Raw genomic sequence first — 16,476 nt, 5'->3', positions numbered from 1 at the left:
GCCGTCTTTTGCAACGAGTTCCGCCATTTTATTTTCCTCCGTCTTGCCGCGTTCCTTCCCCTTCGGCTCTCCCGGGGCCGCGAAGAATGCTTGTAGGTTTTTCACCGCCTTCGTGTTGTTTTTCTTTTTCTTGATGGGGTTTGTAAGCATTATTTTCTTTAACTTATTTCCCCTTGTAGTGTTTATTGACGAGGTTTTGGGATCGGGAGGGTCGGAGCGCTCTTAACATGCGTCCATTCTTCTCCGCTGCGACGCCACGCCCCCCCCTGTCTATTATTTTTGAGAATTCTTGGAGATTAGGCAAGATGCCAGAAGATTGGAGGCAGACAAATGTCCCCATCTTCAAGAAAGGGGAAAAGGAGGATCCAGATAACTACCGACCTGTCGGATTGACATCTATACCTGGAAAAGTCTCAGAAAAAAATCATCAGTCAGTCCTTGAGCATTTAGAAAGGATGGCTGTGATTACTAAGAGCCAGCATGGGTTTCTCAAAAACAAGTCACGTCAGACTAACCTTATCTCTTTTTTGAGAAAGTTACTACCTTGTTGGATCAGGAGAATGCTATAGACATAGTTTATCTCGATTTTAGTAATGCTTTTGATAAGGTTCCACATAATATACTTGTTGACAAGTTGGTAAAATGTGGTTTGGGATCCTGTTACTATTAGGTGGATCTGTAACTGGTTGACAGATCGCACCCAAAGAGTGCTAGTTAATGGTTCCTCATCCTCTTGGAGAAGAGTGATAAGTGGAGTTCCTCAGGGATCAGTCCTGGGACCTGTTCTTTCAACATTTTTATAAATGATTTGGATGAAGGAATAGAAGGAATGCTTATTAAATTTGCAGATGATATTAAATTGAGAGGGATAGCAAATATGTTTGAAGACAGAATAAGGATACAGGATGATCTTGACAGGCTGGAAAACTGGGCTAAAACAAATAAAATGAATTTCAACAGAGATAAATGCAAAGTTCTGCATTTAGGAAGGAAAAAATCAAATGCATAATTATAGGATGGTGAAGACTTGTCTTGGTAGTAGTATGTGTGAAAAGGATCTAGGGGGATTTAGTACATGAACACTGAACATGAGTCAGTAGTGTGATATGGTAGCTAAAAAGGCAAATTCGGTTTTGGGCTGTATAAAGTGTCCAGATCACGAGAAGTGATGGTATCCCTCTGCTCTGGTTAGAGTATGTCAGACTGTGGCTAGATAATGTCCTTCCTACAGATTCTCCTTTACAAGCAAACAAGAGTCCATTGTTTGAATAAGGAAACTTTACTGCAGAAGTAGTTCATTATAGTCCACTGGCCTGAATAGAAGATTCAGGATGGTACAAGGGCATTGTTACCAATGAAGAGAAAAGCATGAGATACAAAGTAACAGTTCCCAGCTGAACCAGCCTCCCCCCATAGTTCTCAAAACAACATCTTTCAGACTTGGGAAGCTGGACTCTCTCAAGGCCAATCTTGGGTGGAACGTTGTTAGACAAAACAATCCCTTTCGGTGAGAAGTCTGCTTGGGAACTTGTGCACCTGTGGAGAAAGCACTTAAACACTAGAAGCATCAGAAAATGGAGTCAGTACAGCTCATATACACACTGAACCTGACATTCTGCCCCCTTTAAAATAAATCCCCCCCAGGTTTATATGGATAGCGAGTATGAAAAGCTTTGGTTAGTCTAGGAGCATGAACATGTACAGAATTCACCCACTCATCGAACCCAGAGTCAAAGTCCTTCCACCTGATGAGGTAAAACAACTGATTGCGTTTGATTTTAGAGTCCAAAATTTGTTGTACTTCGTAGTGTATTTGGTCATCTATCAAAGTTGGAATGGGTGGAGCTTTGACGTGCCATTTATCATCTATTGGAGCCTTCTTTAACAGGCTGACATGGAAGGTGTCATGGACATGGCGAAGATTTTTGGGTAAATTTACAGCAACAGTCACTTTGTTGATTACTTTGCGCACCGGAAAAGGTCCGAGGAACTTTAACGCCAGTTTGCAGCTGACTTGTGCTAGTTTTAAATTTTTGGTGGATATATAAACATGATCTCCTGGTTGTAAATCCCATTCGGCCGCACGGTGGCGATCTGCGTACTTCTTGTAATCCTGTTTGGCTTTCTCTAGGTGTTTTTTAATGAGAGTCCATTGCTGGGCTGCCTCCCCCCACCATGAAGACACATCTGGAGAAGTCGGTGCGAGGGAAGGGGGAGCGTCTAACGGAAAAGGGTTGAAGTGGGCCCCATACACAACCTTGAAAGGGGCTTCCCCTGTAGATGCATGTACACTGTTGTTGTATGAAAACTCCGCTAGAGGAAGGAGGTCTACCCAGTTATCTTGTTGGAAATTGATGTAGCAACGAAGGAATTGCTCTAAGATTTGATTAGTTTTTTCCGACTGCCCGTCGGTTTGCGGGTGGTGGCTTGAACTGATTCCTTGCTCAATATTCAACATCTGTAAAAGCTCCCGCCAGAAGTTGGCAACGAATTGTCCGCCGCGATCCGAAATCACCTTGGACGGAAAAGAATGTAATTTTACAATGTGTTTTAGAAATAGGTCTGCCAGTTTTCGAGCGGTGGGTATAGTGGTACATGGAATGAAATGGGCTTGCTTGGAAAACAGATCCACTACCACTAAAATGCAGTTATGTCCCTTGGATACTGGTAAATCAGTGATAAAGTCCATGGATATCGTCTCCCAAGGTCTACTGGGCGTTTCCAAGGGTTGCAATAGACCCGGAGGTTTCCCCTTTCGAGTTTTGGCGCTGAGGCAAATGGGGTAGGAGGCTACGTATTGGGAAATGTCTTTGCGCATGCCCGGCCACCAGAACTGCCGCTGTATTAAATGTAGCATTTTCAAGTAACCGTAGTGTCCTGCGGTGGGGGCATCATGACACCGCTGCAAAACCTCCTTCCGCAGACTGTCGGGCACATAAAAGCGATTTCCTGATAACCAATCCCCCTGCGGGGATTGATTTAGTTTGGATTTGGGCACTTTATCCCCCTCCCTTTCCACCTCAGCCTTAAGTTTCGATTTCCATTCTTGGTTGTGCGGAAGGGGCTGGATTGTGCGGCTGCGTGTAGTTACCACACCTCCCAATTGCATAGGTGAGAAGACTGTATCTATAGTCTCCTCCCGTTTGCTTTTATGTTGGGGCATGCGCGATAGGGCGTCTGCAAGAAAGTTAGTTTTGCCCGGTAGGTAGTTTAAAGTGAAATTGAATTTGGAGAAAAATTCGGCACCCCGTAATTGTTTGGCATTTAATCGGCGAGGACTTCGGAGGGCTTCCAAATTTTTATGGTCTGTCCACACTTCGAATGGGTGGCGTGCCCCCTCCAACCAATGCCGCCAATTCGTGAGGGCTGCCTTTACTGCAAAGGCTTCCTTCTCCCACACATTCCAATTTCTTTCTGCCTCAGAAAATTTTCTCGATAGGAATGCACAAGGTCGAAGTTTCCCGTCCTCCCCCTTCTGCAATAACACTCCTCCAATTGCAGTATCGCTGGCGTCGACCTGCACTATGAAGGGGTAATTTTCATCGGGGTGGCGGAGAATGGGTTCTGTTATGAACTGCATTTTTAAGCGTTCAAAGGCTATTTGGCAATCAGGCGTCCACAGTAATTTGGAGCTGGGCTTTTTTGCTTGATCCCCTTTGTCTTTGGTTCTTAACAGTTCCGTCAGGGGAAGCGTGATCTGTGCGAAATTTGCAATGAATTCCCAGTAAAAGTTGGCAAATCCCAAGAAAGATTGCAGTTCTTTACGGGTAGTGGGAGTTTGCCATTCTTGGATCGCCTGTATTTTGGCTGGATCCATTTTTAAGCCATCTTGGGATATACAGTAACCAAGGTAAGTGAGTTCAGTTTTATGGAATTCACATTTAGACAGTTTAATAGGCAGTTTGTTATTCATTACGGTTGCCAGGACCTTTTTGACCAATTGTACATGGTCTTCTTCCGATTCTGAATAAATTAACACATCATCAAGATACACCACCACTCCTTTATACAGAAATTCATGTAGCACTTCATTTATCATGGACATGAATACAGACGGGGCTCCAGTTAATCCAAAAGGCATAACTAAATATTCGTACTGTCCAAGGGCTGTATTAAAAGCGGTTTTCCACTCGTCCCCGGCTTTGATACGAACATGGAAGTAAGCATCTTTCAAATCTAATTTTGTAAAGATCTTACCTTGAGCCACGACGTTGAGAAGATCTCGGACGAGTGGGATGGGGTAGGCATTGTTGGTTGATACAGCATTAAGTCCTCTAAAGTCTGTGCATAGTCGGAGTCCTCCGTCTTTCTTCTTTACGAAAAGTACTGGTGCCGCATGGGGACTATTGGCTGGACGAATGAACCCTCTCTGGAGATTGGTGTCAATGAACTTTCGGAGTTCTTCTCTTTCATGGAGACTCATGGGGTAGAGTCGGCCCTTTGGTAGTGAGGCTCCGGGTAAAATCTCTACCGCACAATCGGTCCGTCTGTGCGGGGGTAGGGTATTGGCTTCCTCCTCGGAGAAGGCCGGTAAGTAAGTCCAGTAATGTTCGGGTATTTGATTTATTTCCTCCTGTGTAAGGAGGGCCTTTTCGGTGTGGGTCAGATTGGTACCCCAATTTTGATTCCACCGATGGTCTTCGCAGTTGGCGTGACTGAAAGTTACGCTTCTTTCTGCCCAATTTATGTAGGGGTTGTGATCGCATAGCCACTTACTGCCCAGAATTAACAGGTATTTGGCTGTGGTACTGATAACAAAGGATCTTTTTTCCCAGTGTTGGCCCATGCCCGTCACCACCGGAATTGTTTCAGTGGTGACGGGGTTCATATTGGTGCCATCCATTTGCTCGAAGATGACTGGGTTTTTTAATTCCCGCACTGGTAATACCAGTCCATTAACTAGGGCTGGAGCAATGATGTCTCTTGAGCAGCCTGAGTCTATTAGAGCTTGTACACGGATATGCATCTTTCTTTCAGGGTTTAACAAAGTCACTGGCATAAACAATATGGACCCTTGTGGCCGGTCCCTTGTTGGGACGGACCGAGGGTGGATCTGCCGTTTGGGTCCCTTCACGACAGATCCATTTCGTTTCCCGACTGGGGGCTTTCCGGATTCTCCTCTCCGTTCAAAGCTGTAGGGTCGTAGTCCATGAGTTCTTCCACCTCTAACCCTCTGTCGGGGACATTTCGTTGGGAAGTGCCACGACCCCGGCCTAATCTGGGAGCTGGTGTTGGGCGTTGCGATGTGGGAAACGGAGCCGGGGTTGGATGCCGTAATTGGAGCGGAGGTCTTTGCACAGGCCGGTATGGACATTGCGCTGCAAAGTGACCACCTTGCCCGCATTGCAAGCACAAACCTTGTTGCCATCTAGCATCTCTCGCTCCTCGGGTAGCATATCCAGTGCCCCGTCCTCCCTTCTGCAAAGTTAGGGGCCGTCTTTGTCCCGATTGTTGTTGTTGTTCAACTAATCGGACTTCTAATATACGATTCTCAACTTCACAGGTTAGTTGAATCCATCCTAACAGCGTAGGAGGATTGTCTTGCATGAGAGCTCTGTCCAAAAGTTTCGGGTTTAACTCCTGTTTGAACAGTATTATTTTAGTGGATTCCTCACACCGGGGGCATTTGGCGGCCAGCTGTCGGAATTTTGTAACATAGTCTCTGGCCGACATGCTGCCTTGCTTAATAGCTTGCAACTCCGTTCTGGCTCTAGTTTCTGCTAACGGGTCTTCGTATTGTGCCCTTAGAGCATCCACCAACCCTTGTAAGGTATTGAGTTCTGGGGCCCCAACATTATATAATCCTACATACCAGTCTGCCGCTCTGCCTTGAAGCCGTGATCCGAGATGTTCGATCTGCCTGGCATCGCTTCCGAATAGATGTCCCCATCGATTGAAGAACTGTACCACTTGTACCAGAAAAAATCCCAACTTGGAGGGGTCTCCGTCAAAAGTGGCTTCCAGTTTCACCCAGCCCATTGGGAGATCTTGTCTCGGGGCTGGGGTGGTAGTGGGGTAATAGTCCATCGGAATGGTTAGCTGCGTTTGCGGTGTGATAGGAGGCTGCTGGGGGGGTGGGGGTAGTTGTGGTTGTGGTAATGGTTGCCCGGGCCCCCCCGGCTGTGGCGGTAGATGCGGGGCCGGTTGAATTGGTGGTGGTCTTATCGGTTGGGTCAGTGGCGGTATCACCGGTTGAACGGGCGGTGGCCGTACCGGTTGGGTAGGGGGTGGCCGAACAGGTTGGGCCGGAGGTGGTCGCTGGGGTGCGGGTCGGAGCGGCCGAAGTGGGAGAGGCCTTACCGGTTGATCGGGAGGTGGTAACACCGGTTGAGCTGGAGGTAGCCTTACAGGCTGCTGTGGCGGTATTTGTTGAGGTCGGAGTGGAAGGGGCCGCTGCGGTGTGGGCCTGATAGGTGCCGGACTGCGCGGGCTTGCCCCTCCCGGCGTTGCCAATCTTGGACTTGGAAGTAGTCCTCGGGGTATGGTCTGCAGAGGTGACCCCCCCTGGAGGCTGTTGCAAGGGGGTTGTTGTAGGCGTTTGGTGTGGTGTCTCCCCCCTTGGAGGAGCTGGAAGTTCTTCTTGCTGATCCGGTTGGAGAATTACCGGAGAAGTTGGGGGGGGTATTACCGGAGTAGTTGATCCCGTCGGACGGATTGGCTCATCTTCGCCCGCTCCCGGGACCTCTGTCGGAGTATCTCCAGGGCAGGAATCTTCCTCTTCCTCCGTGTCAGATGTAGACCCCTCAGGATCGTCTGGGCACAGGTTATCGGAGCAGGAATCCCCTTCACCTCCTGTCCCTTGTTCGTCCGTAGGTGTCGGCTGAAATGGGGTGGGCTCCCGCGGGTTGGAAATAACGCTTTGGAGGGTAGCTATTTGTAGAGCCATTTCTTCGGGTGATGGTCTCTCTCCGTTCCCCGCTACCATTACTGAGAGTAGATGTATGGCATGAGCTAGGCTTTCTTCCATATCGGCTAACCTAGCTTCTAGTAATTGAACTCTACTTGGAACCTGTTGGTCCGTCGGTCTCTCACTCAGTATCGTTGAGTCTCCTGCGGTGGTGGCCACCGGGGTACTCGGCCTCCAGGGTGGAGGGTCTCCTTGATCATCTTGCGATCTCGCTGCTAGAATTCCTTTGGCCAATCCAGTAACTGCGGAAATGCCGGAATCCACAGCAAGGGTACGACTTTGCATTTGTACCCAACGTTGTTCGGAAATCTCTGGTTGCCCCGTCCACGGGGTGACTTCCGAGTAGTCCCAGCTTAGGACACCGCGGTGGGACGTTTCCCATTCCATCTGTTCGGTCGTCCGGTTCCAAAATAGCCATGGTTGGCTGTTGGCCTGCTCAGGGACTGTTTCTGGACTTCGGCGCCCATCCATAGGTAACGGATGGAGCATCCCGCTGGCCCTGCGTTCTCTCGTTTCCCGAGGTCTGGGTCCCCACTCCGAGGGTGTGGGCACCGAGAACAGTGGGATGGTGGTGGCCTTCGGCTTTTCACCCTCACTGTCGAGATCGATGAGAGGAGGGGTGGTAGTTGAAGCTCCGTTCCCTGCCGGTGCAGGGCCTTGAGGTTGCAACTGTTGATCGCCGGGAGAAGCATACAGATCAAACAAAGGATCCTGTCCGGGACTGCTTTGGATTCCGATGAGCCCGGCTTAGACATGATTGGTAACAAAATGTCAGACTGTGGCTAGATAATGTCCTTCCTACAGATTCTCCTTTACAAGCAAACAAGAGTCCATTGTTTGAATAAGGAAACTTTACTGCAGAAGTAGTTCATTATAGTCCACTGGCCTGAATAGAAGATTCAGGATGGTACAAGGGCATTGTTACCAATGAAGAGAAAAGCATGAGATACAAAGTAACAGTTCCCAGCTGAACCAGCCTCCCCCCATAGTTCTCAAAACAACATCTTTCAGACTTGGGAAGCTGGACTCTCTCAAGGCCAATCTTGGGTGGAACGTTGTTAGACAAAACAATCCCTTTCGGTGAGAAGTCTGCTTGGGAACTTGTGCACCTGTGGAGAAAGCACTTAAACACTAGAAGCATTAGAAAATGGAGTCAGTACAGCTCATATACACACTGAACCTGACAGAGTATTGTTTTAAGTTTTGGGCACCATAATTTAAGAAGGATATAAACAAGACTTCCTAACAGAGTGGTCCCACAGTGGAACAGGCTTCCTCGAGAGGTGGTGGGCTCTCCTTCTTTGAGGTTTTTAAGCAGAGGCTAGATGGTCATCTGACAGCAATGCTGAATCTGTGAACTTGGGCAGATCATGAGGGGGAGGGCATAATGGGTCACATCAGTGCTTAGTTCTCGTGGCCAGAGTAATACTGATCACCACCTTGGGGTCAGGTAGCAATTTTCCACAGGCCAATTTGGCTAGGGATCCTGGAGGTGTTTTGCCATCTTCTGGGCATGGGACAGAGGTTACTGGGACCGGGGGGGGGGGAGTTGTGAATTTCCTGCAATGTGCAGGGGGTTGGACTAGGTGACTGTAGAGGTACCTTCCAACCCTATGATTCTATGATTCTAACTGTCTTGGAGATGTCCAAGTTTCATCACTACTATCTCATGTCCAAGTGAAAGTACAATCTGATCAAAAGTCACTGAAAGCTATTTTTGCTAAAGTAATTGGTAAGGCCCCAGCAAGATGGCAGATTGTAGAAGTATGGCATTCAGGTTCAATATGAAAAGGGCAAAGATATGTTTATAGCTGACACGCTCTCTAGGGCCACCATAGGACTACTGCTGCTTATCTGGAAATCTTGATGGAGGAGAGGGTGATTTATGGCCTGTACAGCACAAATGTACTCAGGAATGCATTTTCAAACAATTTTCAACAATTTTCAAACAATTACAGCTGACAAAGAAGAGATTCCTGATGAAGTTAATTTTTTCTTATACTGTTTTTATAATAACAGATGCCAAAGAAGGAATCCATAAAGATTTATGGATTAAGAAATCATTAAAATCCATTCAAAAGCAAGATGGTGTTCATATTCTAAGAGATGGTTTCAATGTAGAAATAGATTAAGCCCACCAATTTCGCCACTGATATCACCAATAAACACCTATTATGACACCACCACTAGAAATAGAATTCACCATGTCAGCTACAAATAAGCAAGGTCATGTGAAAACATGGCAAGAAATTCAAGCTCAAGGGGAAAATGTCCCATGGTTGATGTATCATCAGATGGTATCTAAGCTTAAAGAACCAACTCTTAAAGGTGGCATATTAAGAGAGAAAACAGAGTTCGAACTACTGATAAGTGGAGACTTGAAGCATCTATTAAGAAAAATCTACAAAATTCTACTGCAATGTCACACAGAAACAGAACAAGTTAAAAACTGTATGTTAAAATGGATGAAAAATGTTGGAGAAACCATTTCCAATCAATGAGAAAATCTATGGACTAAAGAAATCAGATTTACAGATGGTCAACTGTTAAGAGTGAACAGGTATAAAATGTTCTTCAGATGGTATATCACACCTAAAGACATTGCAAGAATCAGTAAGGACTACAGTGGAAAGTGTTGGAAATGCCAATGTATGGATGCAACATTTTATCACATGTGGTGGACGTGCAAGAAGGCATGAAGATATCGGATAAAAATACATGAAAAGATGCAGAAGATTTTCAAGCTTAGGTTTGAGCTGAATCTGAAAAATATGCTGTTAAATATTCTACTGAGTAATATTACAAAATAACATGGAGAATTTTTCCAAGTATATGGTAACTGCTGTGAGAGTACTATATGCTGCAAAATGGAAGACAGAATCTTGCACTGATATGTCTGAGTGGATAGAAAAAGTGTATGAATATGTATCAATGGCCAAATTAATTTCTTATGTCCATAATAGACCAGTACTGGAATTTCAGAAAAAATGGAAAAATTATTTTGATTACATAGCCCGAAGCTAAGAAAAATCAAGAGTAGTTAATATGAAAATAGAATAATCATAATGTAAAGACTTTTAAAAAGTTGAGTACAAAACATGAAAGAGATGACTGATTAAAACTACTGATATTAAATTTTAGGTATAAGAGGAGAGGGAGAGGAGAACCATAAGCTAGTTGTGTTGCCACATATTTCAAATATACTTTTCTGTTGTAGTTTAAATTCAGTATTTTGTTTTTTGTATAAGTTTCTATGCACTTCCTATTGTTATCTGTATTTTTCTTTTCAAATAAAACTAAAAAAATTTCTTATACAAGTTCCAACATAATAAATTATTAATAACCACATTGTTGAAAGTATATACCTTTTTCCTTTCTATCTTGTTAATCCATATAAATGCCTTTAAATGTTTTCTTGTTCAACAGGGACAAGCTGCTAGTCTTTAGTAGAGATGGGCATGAACAGAAAAAAAACCCAACATGATGTTCGTTGTTTGTTGCCATCCATGAACAGGGACTCACGAACAACCACGAACATGGCCCTGTTAACGAACATGTTCATGGTTGGCTGTTCGTGGGGGCCAGCAGGCTCCCCTCCAACCATCATTCAAGTCAAGATCCCTACTGCACCACTCCCAGAAACCTTACCTGAGCAGGCAGCAGGAAAGGTACCAATAATAAATAATAGCTTGGTCCAGAGCCTGGCAGCTGCCCTGGAACTTGAAGGAGTAGATCCCTATCCCACCACACACAAAGAAAATTCAAGCTCCAATGCACTCTATCAAAATGCCAACAGCAAATGTCTCTCTCTCTCTCCACTGTTTGCAAAACCAGAGCCTCCCTAGTAATAAATTTGGAGCTCCACACTTGAAAGGAAGACCTGCCTATCAAGCTATATTGGGCTTAGATTGGAGTTTCCAGGGCAACAGCAGGAGTTCAGACAGAGTTCAGACAATCCCTGCCTAAGTTGCCAGACGATTGATTGCAGGTGCCAGACTGTCTGGCTTGACGAACAGCAACAAACAGCAATGAACAAGGCTTGCAACAACCACTTGTTCGTTTAGAATGGGGCCTCATGAACAGCTTGTTCGCAAACAGCATATTGGGCTATTCGTGGTTTTTTTTGTTCATATTGCTGTTCATGCCTATCTCTAGTCATTAGCAGTCAGAAACTAATTAGTAATCTTCCTTCCTTCCTTCCTTCTATTCTTCTCTGTATGTGTGTCTCCTCTTCCCCTCTTTTCTTACAAATACTTAACAGCAAGATAAGAAGTACATCAGAAGAATATAGCAGACAGAAGAAGAAAATAGAAATAAAACTTGAGGAATCTACTTCATATCACAGATAAAACCACTATTTCAACACTTCTTGCTTCTGGAAAGAATCTAAGTCATCTGTTTTTGTGGGTCAAGGGTTAATGCCAAAAGAGTCAGGTCTGATTATAGTTATGCTTCCCAGAAATCTTACCTGAAATTCCCAGGCTTCTTTAGATGTGCACAGACATACATACAAATCAGGACTTGCTGTGTTCTCTGCCCTCCTCCGGAGCTCAACCAGGCTTCTCTCTCTCTGTCCCCATTCCAACATTTGCAGCACATTTGATGGCAGACTGACTAACATATTGATTGCTTATTCAATAATCTGTTCTGAAATCAGACTCATTCAATAATCTGTGCTCCCTCTCCCCATGCTTCCGGTAGGTTTACTTTTAAAATTATTTTTGAAGCACTATAAGAATATTCAGTTTCTGCTGTGAATGAAAAGAATGTGCTTGACTTGTATGCCTGAGAAAACATGGCAAATGTACTTCCCATGTTTGCTTAAAAATTAAGATCTTCTACTTCCATCAGGAACAGAGAAGGAAAGAGATTCCATTCCTCTAGTGGCGGATACCCTGCTCCCACCTTTTGCCCCCTGTCACTGCTTATGCAGAGGATCCCCACTCCCTGGCTAGCCAGGAGAAAGGTGGGGAACGGGCCTCCTGGGCATGCTCCTGGGGCCAGCACAACGATATCACTGAAGTTAGCACACCACTCCTGTGCTTCGTTGCAGGCCAACTTGGGCCTCAAATGGGCCATATCAGTCCCATTTGGGGCCAGTTGTCCCACAGCAAAGTGTCCACATGTTCTCTCCAGGCTTGCATGATGATATCACTTCCTGGAAGTGACATCATCACACTGGTGCATGCCTAAACAAGGTCCACAAGCATTAGGAAGTTAAGTGCTGGTCCCACCCCCTCAAGAGGGTAAGGGGACCTGGCAACCCCAGAGAACGATGTTTAGCAGGAAAAATTGTGAACATTGGCAGTGCAACTAAACAGAGTTATACCCTTCAAAACCCATTGATTGTGACTTTCTAAGCCCACTTAAGCAAAAATATTGTGTGTCTGAAAACAAAAGTAAAAGCATTGTACTATTGGCATCAGCAGCAGCAGCAGCTGGACACCTGTTTTCTCTTGTTGTTTTTAAACTGCCAGACCTTTTAAAATCTGTACATCATTTAGCTTAAGCAATTTTGATTTCAGTATGTCACATTAAGGTCAATAATGTTTCCCAGAAGTATATTCCATTAAAAATAATGATTCCGTATCTTGAACTGCATTCTTGTTTCCCTAGGAAATGTTTAATTTGCATCGGTGCTGTTGTCTTTAATACTTGTCCATGAGTCTCTTTGCTATCTGCTTGCAAGCTAATTTGAACAACACTTGATACTACTTCAAGAGTTACTTAGAATGCAATCCTAAAGACAATTTCCTGGGAGTAAGCCTATTGAATAGACTTGAGTAGGATTCTAAGTAGACATGCTTAGGATTGCTCTCTCTGTATTATTTTACTCTTCTGCTGTTTATACATGCCAGATCTGTTCTCTTAATGAAGAGGCAAATGAATAGAACTAAGCCCTGTCTTTAGAATTACATCAGCCTGAAAAATACAGATCTTATGAGCCAAAGGACCAAGTACCTACCTCTATCAGTCCCAGGGTCCTTTGATTTGTATTTCTTACTACGGCCGTCGTCACACGGGCTTTTATTCCGTTAAATATGCAGCATATAGCGTTACAATCGCTGTCATTACATGACGCATTTTTCCGTCAGATTTCGTCCCCCTTGCGCTTCCAGCTGTTCACACCGTGGCGCTCTGTGCTGGCATATCGAGCCGGCACAGATAAAACTCCTCCTTTTTTAAAAAAATTTTTTTTCCGTTTTATTGCGTTATAACGAAATAACAATGATAAACCGTGATGATAGCCCAACCTCTAACGAGCTTGATAGGCGGGCCAAGTTTTCCCGCTCATTGACCAGCCACATCATTGGATGAAAATGTTTATCTGGCAAATTTTGACTTCCATAAAGATCCCATCGTCCGGAGAAAAATCCCTGTCTGACGTGATCCCCATCGCAAAGACTCAATCATGGCTCCTCAGAGAGAGCTTGTTCTTCTTGTGGGGCAGCTGGTTTCTTTCATGGTGCAGAGTACACAGACACTATGCCTCGGACATCTGAGATCCCTCCGTCGGAGGAGAATGGCTGCGGAAAGACTGTTCTTTTCCACAGAAAAAAAACCTCCATCTGGCATCATAGGCGGGAAGGGAAGTAGACGGAGGTACCGTGAACGGTGGCATTCCCTGGCCAGCCTGAAGGCACCAAGAAGATTTTGGGCAAGAGAGCGAAGTCAGGACTGGTGGGAAAGGATCGTTCTCACCACCTGGGATAACGATCAGTGGGTCGAATGCTTCCGAATGGACAGGGAAACCTTCATGGAGCTAGTCTGCGTGCTCCGCGGCAGAATTGAACGGCAGCACACCAATATGAGGGAACCTGTGTCCGTGGAGCAGCGCGTTGCAGTGACCATTTGGGTTCTTGCCACCGGTTCCTGCTACCGTGTTGCAGGTGACCAATTTGGTCTTGGAGCATCGACAGTGGCAACCATCGTTTTGGAGGTCTGTGAAGCCATGGAAGTTGAACTTCTATCAAAGACTGTGTGCCTGGGATCAGAGATTGGCAAGGTATTAACCCCCCCTTTCCTAATTTTTTTTTAAATATTTCGTTTTTATGACGCTATAGCATCATTTCTAAATTCCCCCCCAAAAACTGTACCATTAGAGAGTTCGATTCGATGTCCCTTTTGACAAATGTGCTAACCTGGATCATTTCCAATCCTGGCAATTTTTTCAAAAGTGTTGCCACTGTTGTCCAACACCTCTCTCTCTTTGCCTAAACTAACCAGTGTCAATTTGCCTAAACTAACCAGTGTTGTTTATTCCAGATTATGGATGGATTCTCCTCGCTCGGATTTCCTCACTGCATTGGGGCCATTGATGGGACACACATTCCTATTTGTGCTCCTGGGGGAAGCCCCGAGCAATACGGGAACCGAAAAAACTTTTCATCCATGCTGCTGCAGGGGACAGTGGACCACACCGGACGATTTGTTGATGTGGAAATTGGATGGAGTGGTAAGAACCACGATGCTTTCGTGTTTAGAAATTCATGTCTCTGTGCGGCGATGGACAGTGGAAGTTTTGTTCCCGGAAACCCCACTTTACACCTTAATGGTGTTTCTGTACCACCCATTATTATTTCGGATGGTGCATATCCCATGAGGCCATGGCTCATGAAGCCTTATGGAAAGCTGGCCAGGACACCAAGGGAGCATAACTTCGACCGCCGCCTCTCTCGAGCCAGGAATCAGGTGGAGAAATCTTTCGGCCGTTTGAAGGGACGCTGGCAAACCCTCCTCTACAGACTGAAGGCCAGGGAGGAGAACGTTGCGACAATTATCACCGCCTGTGTTATCCTACACAACATTTGTGAGGCACGAGAGCAGCGGTACCTGGGCAACCTGAAAGACCCCTCACCTGTCATGTTGCAAGAGGATGGCTTAGAGTCGCTGGACGGCAACAAGACCTTGTTGGAGGGGGGGAAGTTGGTGAGGGATGCCCTCGCTGAATTCATGGATTCTCAAAATACTGATTAGAGCTGATTGAAGAATTGTTGCTTTTTTGCATCAGTGAGCATTATGACAGCCTTGTATTGGAAACACAATTTGTTAGCTGAGTGGATTAGTGGCTTTGTTTTCAGTAAATATATGTTTTTTTCATGTTAAAACAGTGTACTTTGTTTTTTCCATGTGCTGCTTTTGAAGATTCATAGTTGGATGTCGTTGATTCTGGGGGAGGATGGTGGTGAAAATAAAGTTTGTGCAGGGCTTACAAGGTGATGGCTCGACATGAAGCTGTCCTGTTGCTCGTGGGTTTCAGGTGTTAGTGTTGTCGTGGACATGATTTCAACCACCGACCGATAAACTCCCCTCCCACCCAAAAGATGCCAATCATTTACAAAACTAATCATGACTGTCCATGGGAGGGAGTTGATTCTCTGGGAGCCCTTCTAACAATGCTGATAACAGGGGCTTCTGCAAATACAGAAAGATTAATGTTGGAGTTGTGCCTCCCTGCATTGCTGTTATAACGACATAAAAAGTAAGGTATCATATACTCCACGAACTGAATCATCGCTTCACATAGGGATGCAGTATGCATGGTGGAGGAGTAAGGTGACATGCACAGGGTGGGACGGATTCAACATTTGTGGGTTATGAAATGACAGGAGAGGACCGCAGGAGCGAGTGCTTTCTTGATCTACATCCAGCGCCCTAAAGAATAGATCTTTAGATATCGCCACCCCAATGAAGTCCTGCATCCACCATGTCCTCCCCCGCTGCAAGGACGGATGAGAATCAGCTTTCCCTTGGGTGCTGTAAAATTTGCTGGGGGGGGGGGGGAACTGGTCAGGGATGACCAGGCAGCATTTGTGTGTTCTCGGAATAGGAGCTAGTATGATTCAAACCACTTAAAGTTTTGTTAATCATTGCATTTGCGGACATGTGGAGAGTCATGCCTAGTGGTCATGTTTTCTGGGCTTGCTTTCTTATTTTATTTTCTTACAAGTCCTCCCCCCCACTCCAAGTGACTGTCCAGGGGGGGGAATGGATCTTCTGACAGCCCATGCAGCATTCCGAACACCCAGAGCAACCTAACATTGGCGTTTGAGATCACACATAGATGAGATCACATACACTGAGAATATAACCTGTCCTCTGCAAAAGATTGTTGCTTGCTTGGACAAAAAGGAGCAGTCACAAAACGACCTTTTCTCCCTCTTCGTTCATGCAATCTTAAAAAAAAAAAATTCAAAATAACATGGCAGCAGTTCTTTTTACAGGAAGTTCCAAAACGAACTTTGAACTCACTTTCCCGCTCAAAAAACAGCCGAGCATGCTCAGAAGGGGCAAAAGCCTCTAGTGTCGTTATTACATCCGATCGACATAATGCCTCCCCGACGACGTGGTGCCTTCTGGAGTGACCAGGAGGTCGAGGCCCTGCTTGATGTTGTGTCCAGCAGTGGGAAGGTGGTGCGCTTGATGTCAAGCACCCACCTTCCCACCCGGGCTATTTTTTTTAGGATTGCAAGGAGACTTGCTGCAAGGGGATTCCAAAGGACACCCGACCAGTGCAGATCAAAATTTAAGCGAGTCAAAGGCACCTTCTACGAGGCACTGGAGTCATG

General features: G+C 45.5%; 1 protein-coding gene across 1 annotated transcript; it reads left to right on the top strand.

The window, feature by feature from the left end:
• Window positions 1–13,430: 13,430 nt before the first annotated feature.
• On the top strand, window positions 13,431–14,884 carry LOC129324266 (uncharacterized). The gene is made up of 2 exons (XM_054971434.1): window positions 13,431–13,913; window positions 14,174–14,884. The coding sequence occupies exons 1-2, from the start codon at window positions 13,431–13,433 to the stop codon at window positions 14,882–14,884; spliced, it is 1,194 nt and encodes a 397-aa protein (XP_054827409.1).
• The last annotated feature ends 1,592 nt before the right edge of the window (window positions 14,885–16,476 follow it).

The sequence above is a fragment of the Eublepharis macularius genome, chromosome 1, assembly GCF_028583425.1.
Source record: "Eublepharis macularius isolate TG4126 chromosome 1, MPM_Emac_v1.0, whole genome shotgun sequence".
Taxonomy (NCBI): domain Eukaryota; kingdom Metazoa; phylum Chordata; class Lepidosauria; order Squamata; family Eublepharidae; genus Eublepharis; species Eublepharis macularius.
This window is presented reverse-complemented; position numbering and strand designations above follow the sequence as displayed.

Excerpts from the sequence above, each read along its gene's own strand:
- LOC129324266 (XM_054971434.1), top strand. The coding sequence starts at position 13,431 with ATGGCTGCGGAAAGACTGTTCTTTTCCACAGAAAAAAAACCTCCATCT. Across the intron at positions 13,914-14,173 it reads TGGGATCAGAGATTGGCAAG|ATTATGGATGGATTCTCCTC; the intron begins GTATTAACCCCC and ends TGTTTATTCCAG.